Source organism: Catharus ustulatus, chromosome 3, assembly GCF_009819885.2.
Source record: "Catharus ustulatus isolate bCatUst1 chromosome 3, bCatUst1.pri.v2, whole genome shotgun sequence".
Taxonomy (NCBI): domain Eukaryota; kingdom Metazoa; phylum Chordata; class Aves; order Passeriformes; family Turdidae; genus Catharus; species Catharus ustulatus.
Genome location: NC_046223.1, coordinates 79,271,729 through 79,297,286, shown reverse-complemented (window position 1 = coordinate 79,297,286; position 25,558 = coordinate 79,271,729). Strand labels below are relative to the sequence as shown.

Genomic DNA, 25,558 nt, shown 5'->3' with positions numbered 1-25,558 from the left:
TTGTGTAGACCGAGCATAGGTTTTGGAGAATTGCAAGAATGCCATTTGAGTGAAGGTAAGTTATGGGTTATGTAGAGTGAGTCCTTTCTCACAAGCAAGTTTAACAGATCTGCAAAGCTGGGATTCAAATTCTTGTCATTGCTTTCCCTGGTGGTGTAACTTAGACCCCAGCTTAGGCTTGCACTAAAACAGAAGTGGCTAAATACGGCTTTGAGTGCTCATGCTGACAGGGTAGTTCCCCAAAGTCCACTCAATTGTTGCCCAACTCTGAAAGTTCAACATTCACTGGGCTAGAGAGAAAGAGGGATTGTGACCTCAGCATTGTACTTTGGTTCTAGAGCTCACTACAGGAAATAGTGGGATCAACAAGAGAAACAGCTGCTGTGGGAGAGATGCTGAAAGTCTTACCTCACAGCACCTTACAGCCCCATGAGAAAGGCAGTGTTGAAAAATATACCAATATCAGTACACTTCTGCCTGGTTTAATCTACCCCATCTGGATGTTTCTTCTGTTCCCTCAGACTGTACCCTGCTCATTACAAAAGACTTGGTGGAGGTTGTTGCTTAACACCCAGGTTTTCTCTTTTAGTATAGAGGGATGTGACTAATCTGGGTTTACAGCTTTTGCAAGGAGACAGGACATCTAAGAGGCTAAAGACATTTCTAGATACAGTTTTATGGACCTAGACCTTAGCAATTTTTCACTCTGAGAGTTGTATAACCACTCTGTCAGAACCAGAAGGCAATAAGAAGGTCTAAAATCTACTTTTAAGATTTCCAGTTAATAAAATATAAATGACAGTAGTTTGAAGTTCTCCCTCCCCCAACCTTATAAACATAGAAGTGAATTTTAGCAATTGGGCACTTAAGTGTATGGAAAGGTTCCTGGACTGAAGCATGAAATAAAACAAAGGATTTAAGCAAAAGTACTTTTATTAGTAGTAAAGGGAAATGTGATATCTAAGAACTGTCAGATGAGAAAGTTTGATACAAAATGTTTTTTATAAGTTAAATCAGTAAGGAACTGCTGGAAAGAACTGCAAAATGATTTCACAATTTTCAATGCCCTTAGCCATGAAGGAGTGATGAAATCTGATAAAACAGAAAGAACTGAACAAGGGGTAAATAAGTCTTACTGTACACACACAGGCAGGGACTACAAATTAACTATTGCTTGAGAAGAAAAAAAATAAGGAATTAACATCAGACATCTCTGAAAATATCAAGTCAAGCACCCAGTATCAAGTAAAAATGTGAAATAGGATATTTGGATGATTAAGAAAGAAACTGTAAACAAAATAGAAAACATATATATATATATATATATCACTGTATAAATACACTGTATCGCTATATCACTGTATAAATACATCATACACTCTTATGTTGAATAATTCATGCAGCCCTGGTCATTCTACTTCAGGAGAAAGAAGGGCAAGACAGAGAGATTGACAGAAGAAGGAAGTAAATTCACAGAATATAGGACAAATCCAGAATACTCATCATAGTGCACCACCCTGATCTGGGAAGCATTTGAACTGTACATATTGGATATAGGGCCCTGAAGATGTCTGGAAGTCAACAGCTGAAGGTGTCCCTAATGTGTAGGGATCAGTGGAGGCCTTTTAACAGGACTGTCCCCCTACCAAGGCACACAGCCAGGGACACACGGCTGGCTGTGTGGGCTTGTGCCTTGAGTCAGTGCAGCCATTCTTTATGCACAACCAAGGTATTCTTGAAAAAGTTGACAGACAATATCAGGGAAGGATTGTGAGGAAAAGTATAGGCAAGGTTAGAAATTAATATAGAGGCAAAATAACCATGCTGTCCTTCAGTCTCAGGATACATTATAATAGTTTGGGTTTTTCTCAATCTTTTTCCTATAACACCTTGTGGCTACTGAGGTAGCTGGTATTAAATCCCTTCTCAAATCATGCATCTAGTTCACTGTCTGAGCCCAGAAGGTAGGTCAAACAGCATTTACCAGAGGTATGCCACATTTCCCAGTGGAATTTTTGTTTGCTTTTTTTTGGTAGCAGAGGGTGGTAAGGTGCCACACAGCTGAATCCTCTTCAGCACCAAAAGGTAGGTATGGATAATCTCCATATCTGCTATCATACCAGAAGCAGTGGCAAAATTATGCAAAATCTGGAGCCTGGCTAAATAAAATTAGAAGAAGTATTACCTGTGTTTTGATATTGCTTTATGTTGTGTCTTTTATTGCAAAAAGTTGTATGCAACCGAGTTAATGGAGTTTTTTCAAATATGTATAAATGATATGTAAAATATCTGTATTATGGGGTGATACTATGACACTACTTTACAATCCGATTTTTTTAATGATAGGTGGATTGTTATAAAACTTTGATCTACATTTAATTGAAGAATAATTTAGGCAGGGAAGATTTTGGTAAATTGACTCCATGGCTATAGGATTTAAATCCGGTATTATTTCAATAACAGTGGAGAGAAATTACTGAGATGGGAATCATTCTTCAAGCACTGCTGAGTATTGAGTTTACTCTCTCCAACTCAAATGTTCTTTAGTAGCCAAAGTTTTTACATTGACAGAGAAGGTCTTGTAAACCCCATTGCTAAAACGATACCCTGAGATGACAAAAGCTTAATTAACTTAAGCAAAGTTCAAACTGAAGAAAATGAAAAGAAAGTGCTTGGTCATTGCTGGCATTTGAGAACCCAGTAAGCCACCATTTACCAAAATCTTCAAGCAAAGGATGGACAAATCCAACCAGATAAGGATTTTTAGTAATATTTCAGCTATGACTTTCAGTTGCCTCCTCCTCACTCAGACAAATTATTTGAATCACCAAGATGTTCTTAAATGAGGCCATTGTCTCCATGAGACAATACTTCAATCATTCCACTGCTAGAAGAAACTAAAAATGGGCGTCATATTGATAAGGTGTCACAACAACCAACTTGATATCACTCTGGTGTACATTCAAGATGAATGACTCATGAAAAGCTGTGTTACCCTGAAGGAGAAGAAAAATTTACTCAGTTCTGTCCTCTAAAACTCACAAAAAAATATAATGCACAAGTACTTATAATAGCCTAAACATCAATACTTTGCAGTCAGAAGTACCAAGTGAAAAGTGTCTATATATGCCAAGGTAGTAGGATACTTCATTAACAGCAGTAGTCTCTCAACTGTCATACCAGTACATCTGCTAAGCTATAACTACGTTCAGAAACAGTTTCACTGGAGACGGAAAGATCTGAGCCTTTCCAGCATGCTTTCTGATAAACCTTTCCAGGCAAAATGGAAGAGCTTTGAGGAGGTTTTAAGTGGAGACAGTCTGCAGCAAGCGACTTCCTGTAAGTAGATCCAGTTAAAAAATTCTTAAAGTAGTTGGCAAAATGACTTTTCTCTGGGAGACATAGAAACTGGCTTTGCTCTTTGCAGACTAATCATTAGACACGTCTGATCACAGAAGCAGAGGAGAAGGAAGTGAGGAAGAGATTAGACTGGCCACTTTTTAGCTTTCTTACTCCTGAAGAATTCTTACCTTGGAAATCAGGGTATTTTAAAATGTCTGACAGACCAAACATGGCAATTTTCCTGTTTCCTTCTAAAAAAACCCCAAAAACAACAAAACAGAAAAACCAATCCTATATAATTAAAATAATTTCCAATTTTATCAGAAATTTCATGAAAAGTTATAAAATGTATTTATTTTTCACAATGAGTAAAATCCCCCTTATATTTTTCTGTAACACTGAAATTATTATTTTCAGCATTAAAAAAAAACCCTGTTAAAATATTCTTTCCTGTTTCCATTTCACTGTCAGTGGTATAATTTCTGCTTCTCTCTGTTCTAGAATGAAAGGACATTTTAAAATGTCCCAGGTTGGCTGAAGAATTATAATTTTACTGAGTATTTCTCATCAGGACCTATTTGTAAACAGAGGCAAAGACTCACATAGTTTCATCTGCAGGAGTATGACTAACAGAATGCTCTCTGCCTCTTGCTACTGTGAGCAGTATCAGTAGGAGTAAATCTGTATCATCCCAGCTTAAACTTCTTCCCCAGCAGGATCTTTGGAAAAGTTTATTTAGCTGCTTCTCCTTCTCCTTTGCTCTTCTATATACATATTTTATGTATAAGAGGGGAGCTAGAAAGAAGATGGGGAAGCAGGGTTATGTTAGCGTGAGGAGTTTCCAGGGCAGGCTTCCAGGGCAGCTTTGCTGGCTCTTCTCTCCCTAGCAGCATCACCATCCTGCTTCGCCATCCTCCTGAAATCATCATGCTCTTCAGATGTGGTCTTTCATTCTTGTCATTAGTCATAATCCTCAGTTTGTCAGATGTGTGCTCTGGCCTCTCCCATACACCTCTGTTTACTCTTCCTCCTGTTGCCAGTCTGTTCCTCCCTTCTTCTCCATTCCTTTCCATGCTTCTTTTCTACATTTCCATTCTCTAATCCCAACTACAGTCCTTATGGGCTTTAAAAAAATGCCTCATAGCGTTCACTGTGCCTCCAAACCAATCTCATGATCTTATGGTTATAACTCTTGTTTTGCTTCCCCTTTCTGCTTCCTTTGTTTCCTGCCATTATGCCATTTCTATTCAGGCTGTCATCTCTTCTGGAAAGGGATTTTTCTTGTTCTCTGTTTTGCAAAGCACCTGGCATGTTTTTGATTCTGTCAAACAAATAATAACAACAGATATGAAATTTGCAGTGCAGCAGAATCCTGATATCAGGAAGTAATAGAGGCAAATTACACTATCATTTTCATTGCCATGTATACCACACTATTTGACAAAATTTCTCATTGACTGGCTAGGTAAACATCAATAAACTCAAAAATTCCCAAGCAAACACCTCTAACATGAAGGAAATGTAGTTGTGTTTCACGCTGGATCTCAATGAGCCACAGGATTATACTTGACAAATTCAGTATTGGAAACAAAGGAAATAAATGAATGAGGTGCAGTTTTTCAGATGGTGATTAGGGTATAAAATTAAGTACTGGGAGAAGATGTAAATAACTGTTCAAAACAGAGAAGCAGGACAAGGGTGGAATGGGTGTGTTCAATTTCACTCTGCTTAATTAAAAAAGCATACGAAGGTAGATAGATTCTACATGTAAGCTAATGAAAGTAGACTCTCCCTTAGCCCAACATTATCAGAAGCTCTTAGAATTTAAGTGACATTAAAAACGTTAAAACTGACTCATCTCTGTCATTTTATGATATTAGGCACCTGAAGACAATGTTTATGTTACTTGTGCTGCTAAAAAAGCCCCAACAAAACAAACTCAGAGCTTTAAAAAAAAAGGAAATAATATGATGTGGATTTTACCATACATTTAGTGACAGACTAGTCATATGAAATCTCTAAACAATATAGCTTTAGCACTAATGGATGTAGGCCAGGACTGAATGGAAATTATTTTACATATGGCTGGAAATCTCTTAACTAAATTATTTGAAAATTCCTTGAGGAAAGCAATTTGTTATAGACATTGAGACAAGCCAATGTAACACTAATACTAAAGAAAAATAAACCAGCAGAGGAATGTCCCCCTACTATACCAACAATATTCTTATAGATGATTCTAAAGTAGTATATGTCATTCCAGCACATGGATTAGATTATTTAACAGTGTGAACCAGAGGGAAGAGACTCATTCAGGAGAAGAGCGATATTAACTCATCATTGCATGTCAAACATCTCTGTCAACAAACTGGAAAAAATGGGAGCAGATGTTTTATGATAAACTGAGAAGAGGATCTGATATTATTAATAGCCATAATATCTGAGGCTTAACAAACAAAAAGAAGAGCTGGAGGAAGAAATGTGATGGAGGGACAGAAAATTTTCTTCTGTCTCTAGTAAAGTGTCTTAGGGCCTAATTTTACATGAAGGGAAGGTATTAACTAAGCTAAATCTCATTTCTATTAGGGTTTTTTGCACCTGCCCTTTGAAGCCCTAGTAATGCATGGAATGCATGAGAAAAGAATTCATCAAAAAGGCACTCTGAGGAGAAATCTTTTCAAAAGGGAAGAACTTTTTTACTCTGATAGGTCCTTTTAGTATTTTGAGGACAAGTAAACCTTTGAGTTAGTAAAAATGATTGACATGTGAATTTATTCAAAGCTAAAGGTAAATGGCAGTCAAAAATGGCACTTTGATGCATAGGTATTTAAAACCTCAAGTTACATTTGTATTGGTTCTCTCTCTCCTCATATCTTTTGGTTAGCACCAGAACGAAGGTCTCCAGATCAAGAGATTCATGAAATAAGGTACAGGGCTACCCTGGACTGTGGCTCAGCTTTACTCTGGGCTGCCACTAGTTCTCACTGCCCAAGTACCAGTTTCACCAGAGCAGAGCCCAGGTTCAAGCTAGCAAGTATGAAACATCAACAAATGGGAGATGAGGATCCCTGTGCAACACATGGCAAATCAATGAGATAATTTCCTTGCATCTCTATGACCCAGCTACTCATTATAATAATGGTTCCTTTCTAGCTGCCGTGTCGTCCCATATCATTCCAGATTTGAATTAGAAAATCTCCCTGGAAAGAGATGGAAACCCAGAATGGTTTGGAGAAACTAAAGGCCAGTCAAAGACAGTAGATAAAGCCTCTGAAGTGAGGATAGGGCTTCAGTTCTTGGTTGCTACATGGTTGGATTTAGTACTTATTTATCCAGTCTCTGGTACATGCCAAGGCCATATCTGAAATCAATAATAAGAGAAAATGTGCAAAAGTTACTACCCACACTGTAACTTCCACGTAAAGGAAACCCTATGAGAGCTAGCTCTCCGAGTTGTGTGTGTTGTGGGTAATCCATCATGTATCCCAAAAGTAAATCAAGATGTGTCAGGGATTCCCAGCCCCTAACCTTCTCTAAAATTATATCCCTAAATTTATCCTTTCAACAGGAGATACATGTAAAGAAGGATCAAAGAGATCACATGCATTTTTTCTAATAATTGAGCAATGTCAGAATGATATGGCAAAGTGTGGTGCCTGCAGATTGAGATAATAGCTCTTCTGGGAAAAGAGGGCCACTCAATGTCTTCCAAGAAAAATCTCCATTTTACTCAGAAAAACTATCTCCTCATTCCCACAGAAGTGTCATAAACAAGATTTTCAGAGGAAGAAGGAGGGATTTCTGGAAAGGAAAGGTGCATCAGGAACGGAAGGGATTGTATAGTGCAGAAAGTAGCTTCAGAGGAAATTTTGGACTAGGCTTCCCCTAACCAACCTTTTCCCAGGCAAGCAGCTGCAGCTCAAAGCGTCTGGCAACATATGATACCAATATAAAAATCTCTCCTCTCCCACACAGAGGTTGAAATTATCATGTTGGCCTTTTTGTAATACCTTCCCACAGCCCAGCACTGTAGACTCAATTTTAGTCTTTCTATGACTTTCTCATCCAAGAGATATGTAACTTTTCCACAAGTTCCAGAAAAGTAGGCCATTCATAAGTCAGAAAAATAAAGTGAGCCTTATCCATAAGGATGACATACAGGTATTACATGTATATCCATCAGCATCCTAAGCCATGGACAGCCATGACTCAGTTATCAATGAGCATGAGAGGAGTCAGTCTGTTGTCTTGTTCTGGAATTTATGCTGAAAAGGAGAGAGAGTGAGCCCAGTAACAGCTGGATGTCATCTCCGTGAGCTCTCTCCTTACTCGCAGCAAATGGCTTCTACCAATTTACATTATATTCATCTGCTTACCAATGCTCACTGACCTTAACTAACAAGGACTTCAGTCACCAAAAGGCTTTAAATTAAAAACAATAGCAACAACACAATAGAACTTACAGTCTAAGCACTGCCAAATATAATGTCCTGTTTTGCAAAAGTGTGCTGCAATGGTTCAATGACACATATGAACATACATAAGCCTTTGCTAAGATATCTGGCTTCTGTTTCTGTGGTAGCCAAAACAAAGGTTTCTTAACATAGACCTGAAAATTAAATCGTAAATATTATATATATATAATCTTATTGACAGCATCTAATGCTAAAATTCAAAAAAAAAAAGATAAATTTAGCTTTGCACAATCCTATTACATATATATAAGTGTAAAAATTGTATTAGCTACTTTAAAGGCTTATTTTATACAAATTATTCTGCCCTTTTCAATAATTATTAAGGATGCTTTGCTATACTGAAAGCAGGTAAAATTTCTAAGGTACAGAAATTTTCTTGCTTTTTCAGCAAATAATTCAGAAGCAGATGACACAGGTCAAGCATTAGTTTTCATATGATTTTCAGCAATCCAGCTATATTAATGTCATAAAATCTCTAAGAAATGTGTATAACAGTACAAATGAATGTGAAGAGACTTTCCCCCCATTCATTATGAGGAGTGTAAAATCACAAAAAGGAAACTCTTTTCTCCTGCTTCTCTGACATAATCCTTCTGCCATTTCTTTTTTTCTGCCATTCAGCTCCTCCTTAGATTGCACTGCCAACAGAAAGATTTTGAAATTATTTTAAATACACTCCATTAGCTTGTAACACTGGTGTTAACTGGGCAGTCCACATAAGCCTAATATTCTGCTCTTCTGTATTCAACAATTCTCCTTGCTGTAAAAATACTCCTTTTCCTTGTGTGTTTTGTTTTGTTTTGACCAACTAATGACTTCTGCACTTGAGAGGGGTCTCTCTGACTCTTAGTTTGTTGGTTGTAGATAGACACTGCTTTTGTTGTTGCTGGGGTAGTTAATATTCCTTCCTCACGATCACCTACTTACCCTGCAGGGAAGCACAGGTGCTGCTAGGTAAGTATTAATGACTGATGCCAGCTGGGGAGAAATTGAAGTAGAGCACAGTGCTGCAAATAGCTTCCTACCTCATTTCCTGGGAAAATATCCCTCAAAGGCAGCTGTGCACAAGGAAACGAACATGGACAACTGCAGAGGGAATTTGGTGTTGGGATGCTCAAGTAACTACTGCAAGAAAGGTACTGTCTGGGAGTCATCCTGCTGCTAGGAAAGCAGTTTCATGGGATAGGAGGCAGCTCGTGGCTGAGACTTGCAACAAAGAGCACACAGCATAATTGTCTTGCTTTTGCCAGTAAGTAGAAGGCATAAAAGAGGATTTGCCTCTTGCACAAATTTAGGTAATATAGGCATTGAGACAATTATTTCTCTTGAAAAGAGCACTACAAAGAAATGCCTGAAAGCTATTTTTTTCCCCCTTCCTTGCCCCTATCCCTGCTATTGGCAGTGGATGAACTGAAGAGTAGCGAAGCTATGTAGTAAAGAGCAGCCTTTCCCTCCACAACAGCAATGAATCATTTCTCCACAGCACTAAGTGGTTATGGCTCAGTAATATTAAAGGGGAATCCTCATTAGGAGTACCTCTCAGTGCCTTGCTGGCCCAATTTCTTCAGGTAGGCATATTGTCCTGGATTTGAATCTAACTCTGTGTTTTTCCCCAGCAGCCCATGAGAGTACAAATATTGTCCACTGGCAAAGGCAACACTGCTGTTTTGTATAGATTAATATAAGGGATTACTTATGGGCTGCTCCAGTAAACAAACCAGGAGAGAGGCCTAGAATGAAATGGCCTGAGGGCAAGAGCCTCTGCGACTCTTTCACTTTCTGAACAAAATTCTAATCACCCAATCACTTAAAAAATGTAATTTCTGAGTGGTCTTCAGCAGGTATCTGGGAGATTTTACTAAGTTTCTTCCAGGCAAATCAGATTTCTCATGCAATGTACTATGTGAAACATCAGGGAATAACACATTTAATTTATGACTGAAAAGAACATGCTGGAGAGAAGAGATCTGAGATTCCTGCACCTTCTTGCTGTTAAGCTACACGTGTATTCTTGGCATAGGCTGTTTGTCCCTGAGAAAAGGAAATTAAAATGTTTTACAGCAGACGTTACAAATGGACATGCAGCCCTTCAGGAAGCCATTGGAAGTTGGGACAGTAACACAGGTTGAACAACAGTCAAAAAATTGCCTGAGTAATGTTTCTAAAAACAGGAAATGAGAGGGATCAATATGGATTCTGTCTATCTATCTATCTAATCTATCATTCAGTCTAGCCTCTTGCAAGCCAGGTTTGAATGCTGGAGTAAAAACAATCAATGATTTTTCTTCTCAATGAGATAATACCTTTGGATCAGGAAGTTTGTTCCTTAAGGTAAATTCATGGTTTTCTTTGTAATTCTTAGGAAGTAATCACAGAATCATAGAATGGATCAGGTTGGAAGAGATCACCCTGGGTCATCTGGTCCAACCTCACTGCTCAAGCTCATTCTGTGTCCTAGAGCACACAGAACAGGATTGCATCCAGATGGTTCTTGAGTATCTCCAGTGAGGGAGACCTACATCTCTGGGGAGTAAAATAACAAGATAATTTGTATTGCACTCGGTCGATCCTACAGACTCTCATCATTCCTTCTGTTTTGTTTTGGCATGAAAGAGGAAGGCTTTAGTTACGGACTTAGGGCTATAGTGTCTCCAGTTTATAAATGACTTGACACATTCAGAGTCATGGAACTCTAATATCTTGTATAACGCATAACTCTTTGGACATAGCTATGGCTCAAAATATGTTTTTCAGTGTTAGCCATGTTATGATTCATCAGATGACCTCTAAGTTGTAGTTTTTAGTTATTAATTATTATTAGCAGCACAGTTCTACAATTGGTTATTTGGTTCAATTAAATGCAGAAGCCTTGGTCTATGGATGAATAGATTTTCTATTCCTGATTTAGCTCTTCTGGCACCAGACATTATGTCTTGTTTTGTCCAAAATTCATTTGGCTGGCTACACAAATTTTGCCTGGCTGTATCACATCTTTTTTCATAGTCTATCAAGACAACAGTTATTTTTTAACTTGTGGTTCCTTTTTGGTCACTCTAATTAGATATTAATTTCACTCAATTTGTGTGCTATCATTATACAAGACTAAAGGAGAACTACTGTAAAATCATCTGAGAGTAAATATCATCATCATCTTATTTTCAAACTTTTATTGTAAAATTCTTCTTTCATGTCTCGATTTCAAGTCTGCTTGAATGAGTTGTGTATTACCAGTTGCTTTCCCATCTGTCTCAATTTAGTCTCTTTGACAAATTCCAATCTGGCCTGAGGAAAAATCAGAGTACTGAAACCACTCCACATTACAATATTAAGTATATTATATTAACAGTGTCTCTTTAAGTAAAGAAATCTTCACACTCCTTAACTCCCCTGCCAGCAATGTCTTGTGGAGCCCTACAACTTAGATACTGTGAATGACTTCACAATGTTCTCTTTTCACTCCCTCCTGTCCATTCCCTCTCATCTTCTGACTTCTCACCATGTACCAAAGCGAGAGTTTTCATCCATAATTTCTAACCTTTCATAATCTTGCTGGATTAACCTACAGGGTGTACACATCACTCCTTTCAGTTTCAAACTGCCTAACCCTTACCCACCCTGAAAGTGCTCTGCGAATTTCATGGATATTATAGACATGCTAATTTTATCCCCTAGCCTGTCCCAACAGATTTAACTCTAAATGCATGTGTCAATTATGGTAACTTAAAAGTCTCAAAAAACCAAATGCAGAGGAAAAACTCTCACAAAAGTAGCTTGCATTCTGCCATAACTACTCTTTCATCAGGATATTGCAGATTTTATGCCTATGGTATAAACCTTTATATTCTTTAAATCCCTATATGGAATGTGTTACAAAAATGGGGAACCCTGTATTCCCTCCCCAGTCCATTTTTGCAGGAACTTTAATTGCAGAACTGCTTATTTCCAAGCAAATAGAGGGCTCCTCTATGCATTAAAAATCTCTGTTTAAAAGTAATTGTTGGCTACATCTGAAACTCTTAAGGGAATGCAAGAAAAAGTATACACTGCAGCCCAGGATTTCTTATTTTACTAGAAATTTGTTTAGACTAAAGCTTTTGAGTAGTCTTGCAAATCTCAAATCTACCATATGCAGGTCCAGTACAAGTTAGTGGGGAAAAAAATTCACCTGTTTCCATATATAAGTTAATTGATCAGAAGTACAATACTAACAATCCCCCATCCGAAGATTCCCCCATCTCTCTGAAGGAGAAAACCTGTTGTGATAGTTACTCAGCAAATCATAGCACCAACTCTGAATACTCCTGAAGCACCTGCTGCCAGAATGGCTCTTGGGCAAGAATTTGTATTGTACTTTTCTAAAACAGCACTTATCATTCTGTATGGGATCTGTTCTCTTCCATGAGAACCTCAAATGTCACTTGTTTTAAAGTAAAACAAATAAGAGAAACAGTCCAGCCAACAAAAAAAACCCCACCAAAGACCAAATGCATATCATGAGCACATCAGTTTCAAACCACGTGCAGGGAGGCAATGAATGAAGGATGTTTTAGCGCTAACATGTCACAAACATACTTTAAAAAGGTGAAATGACCATTTTTTGGCTGAGTTGCCCTTCATTCCTTTCACACAGCCAGTGGACTGCTTCATGCCATTACTGGGCAACAGAGCGTTGGCTGAACCTGCCCTTGTGGCAGGGTGTCTCTGTATGGCCTGGTGACACAATCACCCTCCCAGCAGTAAACCAAAAGTCACGGAATTTAAATAATTCTCAAAATTGCTATATATGAATTACTTAGAAAGTTAAGGACAAATTATTATTTTTTTTTATTTCAACTACTAACCAATAAATGTAAAAAAATATCAACAACAAAACAAAAATAAACCCCATTCATCCCCCACATTAAAGCAATAGTTTTTGTAACATTCAAAACAGTGGAAACTATTCATCTTATATTACTATTAGTGGAGAAAAACAAATTTAATTTAAAATCACTTTTTCAAACTCCCTCAGTGGATGCCAGATAATTCAAGCTTAAGCAAAGATAAAAAAACCTCATTTTAAATTGAAAATAATACAGACAGAGCTCAATTATTGAGATATTAAGGGCAACATTCAATTTGAGATACATTTAAGCATCTGTGCCTCCTGGAGATTTTACATGACAAGGCTTTAGATAAACATGGTTTTGCAAACAGCAACTATCATATCTGATCACATAACCTCTGGACTAAAGCAGTATGTCAGCAAATATTTCTGATTATTTAAAATATTGAATAACTGTAATTTACTAGGCAGGTCTTCCTCAGAACAATCACAAAAAATTTTAAGAATTGATATCCACATACAAAAAGCATTTAGATGGCCTGTTACAAATCTCTGAATAATGATAATAAAAAATCACCTCTCTTTGTAATAAAGCCCAGTTTAAATACATTCTGGGATATACCAGTGGTGGAGGAGCTGCTTTTCTATGACACTCAGCATACAAGGAAAACTGTAGCAGCCAAGGACAGATAGGGTAGGAATCACTTTACCTAACTTTAGCTAGATAGATATTAGACGCCTAATTTAAGCTAATCATCTGGCTTCCCTCTACATCTAATGGAGATGAGCATTCCCAGAGGGAGATTCATCCCGCTTTTTTTTAGGCATCTCTCTTCTAGATGCTTGCAGATGAATAAAGTCAAGAAAGATCAGTCTCACTGACAGCCTGATAATTGGTCATTAGCAATGCACAATGTCCAAATTCTTTGAAATAAAGCCAGAACTGATTTTTTTTTTTCCTTCATCATTTAGCCTTTCATTCTCCCTGTGACCCAACTTCTTCAGTTCCTGCCATGAACATCAACTTTCTCTGGCACTTTATTTTTCTTACCCTGGACTGTGTTTTCTGAAACCTGGGGAACTGCAACCAATGCCAATATTATACTGCTCTACCAGTTACAAATCCATTTACATGCATGTGCTCTAAATTGCAGTAATGATCTGAACATGTAGATAAGTTATCTGATTGATTGCGGTTGATCGCGATTGTGCTTTCTGGGTCTGTTCTACCACTTTCAAACATGTAAAAATCTGTGGCAACATTAAGGCAGTCAAGGTATATAGATGAATGCTAAAATATATTTACTATTCAAAGAAGATGGCTTAAATCAAACCAGGAAAATTAAGGAAGAAATACCATTAGGGCCCTCACTTGTACATGCGTGAGCCCAAGTCACAATACATGCTTCAAGGCGTCTGTGCTTCAGAATATTGAACAAGTCCTAAAGGTGAAGCCTGGCCTCAATTTTTTTTGCATTTAGGGTTTGTAGGTTCTCAGCAATACCAGCATTGCTGCATCGCACCTTTGATGACCAAGCCCTTAGAAACAGTAGCCGAGATTTATAAGGAAGCAGGTATCTGAACTTAGACTCCTAAATTCTTAGCTGAGTGCCTAAAGCAGCAAGACTGACAAGCACCCTGCCCAGCTGCCCACAGATGCTCACCCCAGCAGTGAGGCACTCAGCATTTGTTATAACACAAAATGGATGTTCATTAATTGTGTATTTATTAATTGTGTTCTAATGGCTACTTGAAGTGCCTTGGCCGAGTGCTTGCAAGCACTAATTCCAATATGTATATTGGGCATGCAGTCTACTCTGCATCTTACTCTTACAGATTTTTTAGAAAATTAATTTTAATAGTTAAAAAAACAGCTCAAGCTGCATACGTGAAAATAACTCCGTTACTACTGAATGACAATCTAATACGAAATAAGAATAGTCACCTTTTTTCCTTACTCTGCCCAAATCCAGGCAATAAATTAGGCTTCTCAGCATGACTGTAAAGTGCTGTGAATTGTATAAACAATCATATATGGACACTGAAAAATAACCCTTATGCACATTGCATTATAGTTCCAAAAATATATTTACAGTCTATTACAAAGATTACAAATGGAAGTGTCTATGTATCGGGATTATGCTAGTTAAAAGCTTTTTACAGATTTTCTTCAACAAAGGTGGGTGGGGACAAAAAATTAGCATAACCAAACTGATTTTTCTAGTGAGACAAATAAATAAAATGACAAATATAACACTGTACAGTGATCTAAAAAGGGGGAGAAAAAAGGAAGGGGGAAAATGATGCATTTAAGTTTTTGATAACTATCTTTGGTCCTAAATGTGGGAAAACACATTATGCACTGAATATACATGTTTGTTTGTGATGCTCTGCAAGTAAAATAGAAAAATATAGTGCATTTTCAATGTATTCAGAGCTCACTACACATAAATGTGTGTACAAAACAAGACAGTATAAATAAAATTTACAAGTTTTACAAAGGAACATTTACAAGGTTTTTCTTTTGTTTTTATTTTTTTTGTGTGGATGCCCACATTATCAAACCAGACCAATTTATGACTGATCCCTGGGATCTTTCTCTATCAAAATCAATAGAAGCAGCCCAATTCTCTTTGGAAGTACAGCATTTCATTGCTGGGGTAGTTCACAATTTTCAGATTTTTTTAAAAGCATTTCGCTCTGGTTCATGTACATTCTTGCAATATCTGTAAAGACATTATTGCTTATGGTAATTAAATATTTTAATGAAACAAAAATTATATATAAGTAAGCAGTGTGAAAAGATATTCCACTGAGCAACTACCTTTGCATCTCTGTTCCTGATGAATGACTCTTGTGTCTGTGTGACCATGCACATGCATGTTCATTCAGAGCAGCAAAAGCTTGCAAAAAAATTGAAAATTTTGAACTGCCCCTTGTCTCATGCTCTACAGTTCTCATATAAAAGCTATGTCCTTATCTGACAGCTGGACTGCATACGGCTTAAACTCATAGAAAATATACACCAGCTATTTCTCTTAAATTTGCTAATGCAGAGTACTGAAAAAAAATGTGATGTGCTCAGATTAAATGGTTTAGGTAACACTGGAGAACTGCACCCGTACTCTGAGACACTCCTACAATCACTTGTCCATTCAATGCTGTGTCTCAGCAGGTTTACAGCTGTAGATCTACATCTTAGAATATATCTCAGTTTAACTCTAGTCCATTAAAATCATCTTGCAAACAATTTGCTAAAAGTGCCTAGAACTACTTAGGGGTCATTATTGCTTTTCTTTTTCTTTACTTTTTTTTTTCTCTTTTATTTTCTTTTAAAAGATAGCATATGTATAACCTTAAAAAATTCTTTAAAAAATATCAGAGCTCTTGGCAACTTGCATTTTCCTGACTCCCTGCCAATTAGCTAGCCATGTCAATACGGTGTTGATTTAACAAAAGGAAATGGCACAAAGGGATACCAAAGTTCGGATAGATATACATTGCTTGGTCATGCTTCTTAAATCTCTAGGAACTCAAATGATCCTTCAGAGGTACCCAGTGTAGTAATGTGTCATTGAATTAGCACTAAAAAGGTCCAAAGATATAAACATCATACTAAAAGAAAGTCTTTATGAAGAATAAACACAAATGATTAAAAAAAGATTCAGAAATCACAGATTTAAGGAAAATATTTTGTTGAATTCAACAATAATATCATGATTTTATCTGACAAATATATTCTTTTTAAATTTTTATGTACATTTAAAAAGTCTATTAGATAAAAAGGAGGTTAGAGAGCTCAAGGTGTTTGTATGTTTATTCAGGTAGTACTTTGTTTATTGTCACTGCTGTTTTCCTTGCCACCACTGGTGGATCCTAATTCCCTTTTCATAAATTCTGGTGGCACTTAGGAGTTCAAGTCTGTAGGTGCTTCTTGTAGCTCTTCTATTCACTGCAGGAAGGACCCAGGAAATCAAGTGTCTTCTAGCAGCACTTCATATATACTGAAGGCCAGTGCTGTTCTCTCAGTCTGTCACCTCCCTCATAAGGGAGAAATGTCTATCACACTTGGATGCCAGTGCCGTGTAAATGTAGCATTTGTGCTCTCATAGTCTGAATGCTGCTCATGATTTTCTTTTGATGACCAACCAACGTGATCCCTAAACTCATCACATCCCTGGGGAAGATAAATGCGTACATTGTTAATTTTTCAACTTAGACTGCTATTGTATGGTATTCAACTGTGAGTCAAAGCTACGCAGTGGTTTGGGCTACAGGGTTCTGACACTGAAGCTATGCCGTAACCTCAGCTCAGTACTGGGAAGTCCACATAGGCACTGTTCAGCCTCTCAGTGACGAGTGCAATTACATGACAAGTGTCATGCAGTTACACTGTGTGGATCTCCACATCTGAGAAGGAGGTCAGTATGTTTTACACTATGATAATCTTTTACTGTAGCTTTTAAGGACACCCGAAGACAAAGACACTTCTCTTGTAAAATACTTCGGGTAGTTTTCAGGACAAAGTTATGCATAAATACAAGATTTTGGGGATCATAGTCTGTTTCCTAAAGAGATGCCTAGATGCCTTTGCATATTGACACATACCCATCATGCAAACGAATGAGGAGCAGCAGTTTCAACTTTGCCCCTACCAATGCTAGAAGCTTGTGGACTCTGATGACAGTTCCCAAGCTATAGGCTGAGACCCCTAGTGACACCAGGCAGATAAGAATAGGGTTGAGAATATTGGGTTAGAAACTTGTTTAGAAACCCACCGCTCTCTAAGAGGAATTACATGTGTTTGGTGACCACTAGGAAAAGAAAGTTGTTTGCAGGGTGCCAAGAAGACCTGTTTTGAGATGACAGTACTGATACAGGCCATGTTTGCCTTCAGAAAATCATTTTGCTTCTACAGACTTATTCTGATGCAAAGTCCTGTCTTGCAGGACACAGACAGCCCCCAGCCAATTAGAAGAAAATTCCACATCTTCCCAGAACACATCGGGAGAAAGGTACCAATTGGGTGGTGGAGGCAAAGTGGTTATTTTCCTATACATACATGCTTTGGAAGGGACCACATTCTCCCTCAAATTCTAGTCCCTTGGTGTTACTTCAATTGGTCTGAAAAGCAGGGAAAAAAGTGATGCTACACAGAGGTAGCAGGGTATTTGCCCTTTCATGAGATGCTCTAATACAACATCATCAGCTGCTAAAATGGCTGGTTTGACCCCAAGTACCATGTTTGTACTAAGGGTAAAGCTTTGGAGTTGAACATTGTACCTAGAAATTCCCTAAATGCAAGTTAAACATGCCCAGTACTAACTTACTCAATAGTCATCCTGGCAACTGATTCAAGAGAGTTGTAGCCTGCTGCTGTGAAATTATCCTTATATCTTTCCATCTTAATAGCTTGTAACCATTCGCCTACGGAGCAGAAAGTGGTAAAATCGGGAGTGCTCTGGTCCAGAAGAGGGCTAATTGGTCTATGGAGAAGGAAAAAGGAAAGTAAGTTGTTTCCAAAGAGAGTAACACATCAGGGAGTATTTAGCAAGGTGAGAGTCAAATAAGTTTTGGGTATTAAAAATGTCTAGAGTAGAAAGTAATAGGCCTTTATATACAGTTTAGATTATTCTGTGAATAGCTCTTGACTGCTCTTGGCTGCTCTGTAGCTCACAATATGTACTTCCTAAGCTTATTCACATAAAAGATGAAAAGTCAGAGTGAGCAAAATCAGCCTAATGGACTACTGTTACCAACAGAAAATCAACCTTATTACCTAGCATGACAGCAGCTGTCACTATGTTGCTGACTAAAATAAAGATGCTATTCTTTTATGCATCTTAGAAAACACGGTAGTAGCTATTCCCATTTTTCAATTGGATGGGACAAAACAAAGACAAGGGAAGAGGAGAGACAAAAAGTCTTAAGGTCACACAGCAAATCAGTCAGTAGAAGAATCAGGAGCAGAACATAGGCCAGTTGATTCCCTAGTACAGTGGTCTAGCTAGCAGATCACAAGATTATCATGATTAAATAATTCACCTGAAATTTATGAAGAAGCCATTAAAAACTACATCATGAAATACAATGAGATGCAATCACTGAAAGGAGATAAAGCCAGAAAATGAAAGGTAAAAATCTAGAGTAGCATGTCAAGGTACATTGGCGAAGCATGAGTATTGTTAATTACTGTTTCTACTGTAGCAGTTCCTAGGGCAAGGGATGCATCATATAAAACTACAATAGACAATGATCCTTGCCCTCCAGACTTCATGATTTTAAGAAACAAGGAAATCATAGACTAGTGGTGAGAGTGTGGAAAGAGTGATGAGCAGAAGGTAGTTTACTGAGAAATGTGTTAGTTCCACAATATTTACTTTATTTTGGTTATCTTTTGTGGTTTTTTTCTAAGAAAGTAATTATTGTTTTTGTTTAGCATGGTAAAAAAGAAGGGCAAATGAGGGAAGAGAAGAACAGGGAACAGAAAGAAGGAGAAACTGAAAGACAGATGAAATAAGAGTGAACTGGAACCAGCCACCAAGCAGAACATCCAGAGCCCAGCCATGTACACCGCCATAGGAACACACACTAAAGCTTTTCTTACCTGCTACACGTTCCCAGTGGGGTTTTCAAGCTGTTTGGATTTCTAATCATTTTGTCCAGAATGCCAACTATCTGCTCAAACTTTGGCCTTTCACCACGTTCCTTCTGCCAACAATCCAGCATCAGCTGGTGCAGTCCTGCTGGGCAATCCATGGGTGCTGGCAAACGATAGCCTTCTTCGATTGCTTTTATAACCTAGTAGCCAACATAGTTAATCGTTTTGCATCAACAGTAATTTAAACAATATGTATTGCTACCCAATTTAAATATATAAAATAAAATAAAATAAAAAAATAAAAATCTAAAATTTTCCATTGGTGCAGCAAAAATGTGAGTTTATTGTTTTGGCACTAGCCTTCAGGTTTTCAAATAATTTCCCCAGCTTTATCTTTGGGCATATTAAGCATATTGTTCTATAAGCGCAGAACATAGCTATATTACCTAGAGAAGTGAGTAGCAGGGAACAACAATTAAATTCACCAAGGCAGCAACAGATAGATTGATAAATGGAGTTATTTCAGAAAGCATTATTACTAGCCCTAAGGTTTTTATGAAAGAGTGTGTGGTAGAAGCAACTGACTTTTAAATGGATGGATATCTGTGCATGCACATATAGAATACAAGAAGCCTGAAGGTATTATAAAAGGATCCAAGAAAAATGTTTAGCAGATAGAAATTGTTAGGAAAAAAGTTGTATTCTATGTCTAGCCATGTTATATTAATGATAAAGAACTGTGCTGTGTGAGAGAGAAAGACCTGGGTAAATGCTATTTTAATATATCACAGAAAGTTAGATTTAATAAGAGATGCTGCTAGATGATGATATGATCAAAGGACAGCATAAATGTCTGAACCAAGAATTACACCCACCCGTTGACTTCCTTAGCCAAGTCCATTTAGATTTAAGTAAAAAATAAAAATGGATAAAGTAAAATCACAGCAAACTGCTGTAAACCTTGAGGGCAGAATAAAAAAGCACATCAGAAAGCAAGGCAGATAAGAAAAGCTAGTGAAAAAGGGCTAAAACACCGTTCATGGGGGATTTCAAGTAAACTGACATTGACTGACACAGCAGCATTAGAATTGCTAAGAAAGGGTGCTTGCTCCTGAAGGGGAGTGCATAGGACTGTCTTCTCCCTCATTTTGTATAGAAAGCAAGATCAGAAGCTGTTCTGGATGTAGTTCTGGGAAGTAGATCTGATACAATAAACAAAGTTGGTGAATATCCAGGTTTTAGTAAAAAAATAACCTCAGAAAGAAAATATTCTGTAGGTTGTATGAGAAAACACGTAAGTAGTGGACTGCAAAGTAGACAGAACTGCAGACAATACAGAACGACCTTCAAAAAGCCGGCTGAAATCCAGCCAGGTTTTGTATCAAAACCTTTTGCATAAAAGAAATTTTGTGAAAAGAAAAGGCATAGCCCAGTGGTAGGGCACTGACTGCAGTTTTGTGTCACAGAATGTCCTTCTGACCTCAGGGAAGTTGCCTCATCTCCCTAGGCCTCAGCTTTCTCTCTGAACATTTAGAATGACAGTACTGTCCTACAGCTCAAAAATGACTGAGAAATATTCAATTCCTGCAGAAACATCCACACCTTGAAGAATGAGAGCAGTGACCTTTTACAAACATTGATGTTGTCTGTCAGACAGGGTGGGGAGAGAATTTTTCTGCGGAAGAACAGGGAAATTGGAAGAACAGAGCTATATAGTAAAGAATACATAAAAAGTAAAATGTAAGATCCTTTAGAGCTATATTAAGAGAAAAAAGAAAAGAACAGCTCCTTATGCTTATCAATAGTAGTGGAATGAAAGTGAAAAATAATCTACAATGTGTACAGAACAATTGCTGTGCTACGAAAAGTAATGCAGAAATTTCTGACCCTCTAAATGGCAAAAGGTATTGAACACTTTGAGTATGCTACATATGATTTACCACAATTGAAGTAGTTGCTTAGAAGACAGAGATCACCAATGCAAAATGAAAAAGTAGCTGCCAGCAACAACACTGAAACCACCAATATATCTAAAATACCCTTAGAACTGGCAAACTATCTACAGAAGACTATATCCAAGAATGTAAGGGAGAGTGAAAACATGAATGAAGGGATCAGAACAGGAGTTTTCCCCATTCACTACTAACTGCAGAGAAACTTGAAGAAAACTGGGAATCAAGATGATAATATAGTTTTTGGAAGGCTTTGGTGATACTTCAGAAACAGCTTCTCTGATGTGTATTCCAAGAAAGAAGGGTAAAAACAAGAAATATAAAATAATGAGTGAGCTAGAGATGGATGGAATTGCTGTGAATATCCAAAAAATTGAAAAAATATTCTAAAATATTGATAAGTTAAGTACAACAAATGTACTCTCTAAGTACACTCTGCTAAGAAAGGAGGAGGTGGGGTTCAAAACCTCAGTACTCATACGAAATTAGATGTAGGATTTTTTTTTTAATAAGCAAATCTACAAAGAGAAAACAGCTGGAGTTCTTAGTAATAGAATTGATTTATATTATCTACACTTCCCACAATTTATTTTTGAAATTCTGCTTTTGCAGCAAAAAGAGTAAAAGGGAATACTGTTAAGACTATGCTTTTATCATAACCAGGCTGAGGGTGAAAAGCAGGATAGAAGAGGACCAGGTCCGTTCACTTTATATACTGGATGCCAACAAGGAAGTATCGAATATGGGTAACTGGACAATGTAATGCTATAACTCGGATTATAGTCATATAATAATAACACAAATTAATGATTATAAAAATGGTAAGAAATCCAGAAGTATAGCCTTGCCCTTTTCTGAAGAACTAATCTGCACTGGGCTCAGAAACAAACTGAGAGCAAGAACATCACCAGTCTAATAGGTGAATGGGAGTTTGAGGGCTACTGTTACTAGCAAGGATTAACCTGAGCACACAGCACAGGGAAGTTGGGACAGCTCTGTCTATCATCTGATCTCAGCCTGCTGGGCCTCTGCAGGGAGTTTCTAGGATGAGTGTTCTTTTGGTGCACCCTAGCTCCAGGTCATTGCTAAAAGGAGGGTTTTGCTTGAAAAGAGTTCAGAATGCAAATATGTATCCTCCATCAGTCTAAAACAATGACTTAAAGGACGAAGGGCAGAATTAAAGAAATGGTATCTAAAGATCCAATGTCAGGGAGGCCAATTATTTAGGAAATCTGGTCTACTCTATGACTACATCCACATCCACTTTTAGGTAAAATGTTACACATAAAATATATAAACTGTGCAAAATTAGAAGAACACATTTAGAACACATTTAAATACTCTAACTGACGACTCTGAAGGAGGATAGATAACAAATCATTAGGAGAGTCTAAATTTTTGCATCATAGATTACTTGTGGGATTGGGAGGATGTGTATATGGTATGGGAGAATATGCCTGAAGATCACAATGTACAAGTATATTTTGAGAATATTTTGGGAATATTTTATAACATAAAAGAATTATTTTACCAAGCAATTGATGCATCTTTTAACTATATGCTATTGAAGATTATCGTGAAAGATGCTAAAAAGGGATAAAACTGTAAGAAGTGGCAATTACTTGTTTTTTGAAAGAGGTTCACTCATGTACTTTACATGCAGTTTTCAACAGAAGGAATACTTTTCAAAATGTAATAAGAAGCATAAAGATATCAAAATTTATCCTCTATCTAAAAGTTTTTCCTTATTGTTCCCTGAAAGATAGGTAAGGTTTGCCTTTGAGGCATCTTATATTCCTGTCAGACTTCTTTTATGTTTGAATCTAGTACAGAAGGAAGGTGTCAAAAGAAATGAAACTCTACTGGGTGTCTGGGGAATGTAAATATTTCTCTTTCTCTGCCCCAAGGACTTGTTTGCCCATATTTTGACAGTCCATGAAATCTTTGACACTGAGACCTGTCAAATATTAACAACTTTGCACTGCGCCAAACTGACTCATCATCTACACTTTTATCTTTTTTTTTTAAACTTTGATGTTGATCATTCAATCAAAAATTAAAATAACAATTAAAAAACCCACTCAAGCCCCCACCTGAAGAACTTTAAATGAGACTCTCTCTGACATCTTTCACACCTTTATGGCCTCTTCTTGTGTAATTTCTAAATTAATAGATACTTCTGTCAGAAGTCAAGATTAACACCCATCTGTTCTATTACTGCTGACCTGTTGCTCTGGATCATATTTTATGCAAACAAGGGTACTGTTAAATCAGCATAATTAACTTGAAAAAGCCAAAGTAGGTCGTTAACTGCCACTCAGACTTTTAACAACTTTTTTCAAATGATTAATCATTGCTCTAAGGTCAGAAACCTCAGAATTGTTTTTTATTGGAAAAAAAATAATTATTTCCATGCTTAAGCATAGTGAAGTGAAGAGCCCATATTACTGTTTTTGATGTTCCAGTTTTAATTGATACTAAGGACAGAAACCTACAATATCCATGGGGCAAAAAAAGATTTTGATTTCGGTAAAAAGTGAAAGCTCCATAACTTTTTCATTTGGTCACAGTACCTTGATAAGTCCTGCTTCTAAACCAACATTTTATGAAATACATAGGTATGTGTTTAATTTTTGTTTTACTAACACACAGTCACGAACAAACAAACCTACATCTTGGTTTGACATGTCCCAGTAAGGCCGTTCTCCATAAGACATTACTTCCCACATAACTATTCCATAACTCCACACATCACTGGCTGATGTAAATTTGCGGTACTGAATGGCCTCTGGAGCTGTCCATCTCACTGGAATTTTTCCACCCTATGGGGAAAAAAAAAAAAAAAGAAAAAAGAAAAAAAAGGAAGAAAGTTTTCGAAAGTTCTCTTTTTCACCCACAGAAGTTTCATAAAATCTTCCATAGAATGCATTTGTAATTATTTCCATCAACACCAAGAACAGTTCTTACACCATCTGCTATGGTTGACTGATTGCAGAATAGTCAAGGGTGTCTAAGGAAGCTTAGTATCTTAAACCACTTGGAACACAGATACTTAGATACTTGCGTAAGCTACGTTGGATGAATTTCTCCGGAAGTGTTTATCCCTCCACTGATTGTAAAGGGCTGCTTAGATACCTGATTTACACTCGCCATTTAACTCCTGGATGGCTGAAGCTAGGTGAGTGGAATCCAAACCTGTGCATATAAATCCCACTGACTTTTCATATGGCTCCTCTGAAACCTTGGTCTGACATTTTTAAATCCCACTTAGAGCTGTGAACACTGGTGTGGTTTCCTGGATCCCTGTGCCTGTTGGAGCAGATTCCAGGGGCCCCTCCTTCCCTCAGCATGGGAAAATAGGTACAGGGAGGCCCCATGGGTGGGAAAGTGGAGCTGGCTCAACAAAAGAATAAAAAGCATAGTGTGCCTGATGAATGCATATTTAAGAAAAGTGTCCCACCCAAAAGCAAGGGAAAATATAGGAGTTGAGCTTTGTCACAGACTAGCCTCAAGCTAGTCAACTCTTTGGTGGGATAAAATCTAGTCTGAAAAATAGTAATAGGCTACAAATATTTTAATTGACTCATAGTAAATTGTATGTTTAAAATTTTTGTGGGTAAAACTTCCTTATTTGTTCAATCAGAAAATCTTGCGGAATGGAATAATGAAGATACTGTACAACATTTTTCAAACTTCTTCAAATAAAAATGTATGTTCTTATAAAAATATTATCTCCTAATTAGAGACATATTTCTGCAGAGACTCTTCCTTTTGACTGGTTAAACTCCCCTGCCCCCCCATCAATTAATGTATTTCTCTTATCTATACTCTCCAGAAGATACACTTCTAAATAACTGTATCTCAAAACTATTAAAACCTATTGATTTATCTTACAGTTGTAGTGTAGACAGCCTCTGGATCATCTTCTATAACTCTGGAAAGGCCAAAGTCTGATACTTTACAAACAAGGTTGCTGTTGACGAGAATATTGCGTGCTGCAAGATCCCTGTGTACATATCCCATATCAGCCAAATATCTCATTCCAGCAGCAATTCCTCTCAACATTCCCACTAGCTGAATGACAGTAAATTGGCCATCATGTTTCTGGAGGGAAGAAAGGAGCAACAATTCTTGTTAGTATAGCTGAGAAGAGAAATAAGAATTAGTTTTTCAACTTCCCATTTCCACTTATTTACTCCTTCTGTGGCAAAGAAATTCACTTCAAATTCACTTTCTTCAAAGATAAAGCAGTGCATCCACTTAAGAAATGTGTGAGTAATTAATGCACTGATAGTAACAAAACTTGCTAACCATTGTATATTTCTCACTAATTCGTGGCAAGTCACTTCTAAGAGAGATTATC

At 37.3% G+C, this 25,558-nt stretch overlaps 1 protein-coding gene across 5 annotated transcripts in view; it reads right to left on the bottom strand.

Annotated features, from left to right (window-relative positions):
• Positions 1-915: 915 nt before the first annotated feature.
• Positions 916-25,558, bottom strand: part of EPHA7 (EPH receptor A7) — a 167,345-nt gene continuing 142,702 nt past the window's right edge. For 2 of the 5 annotated variants that reach the window (XM_033054186.1, XM_033054182.1), the window contains exons 13-17: positions 25,090-25,299; positions 23,868-24,017; positions 19,250-19,443; positions 17,973-18,128; positions 916-4,663 (exon numbers count right to left, since the gene is read on the bottom strand). In XM_033054186.1, the coding sequence (XP_032910077.1) occupies positions 4,468-4,663; positions 17,973-18,128; positions 19,250-19,443; positions 23,868-24,017; positions 25,090-25,299 (906 nt within the window). In that variant the 3' untranslated portion in view covers positions 916-4,467. Of the gene's footprint in view, positions 4,664-14,711; positions 16,820-17,972; positions 18,129-19,249; positions 19,444-23,867; positions 24,018-25,089; positions 25,300-25,558 lie in introns of those variants that run through there. The other 3 variants (XM_033054187.1, XM_033054183.1, XM_033054184.1) reach the window with 2 other exon arrangements.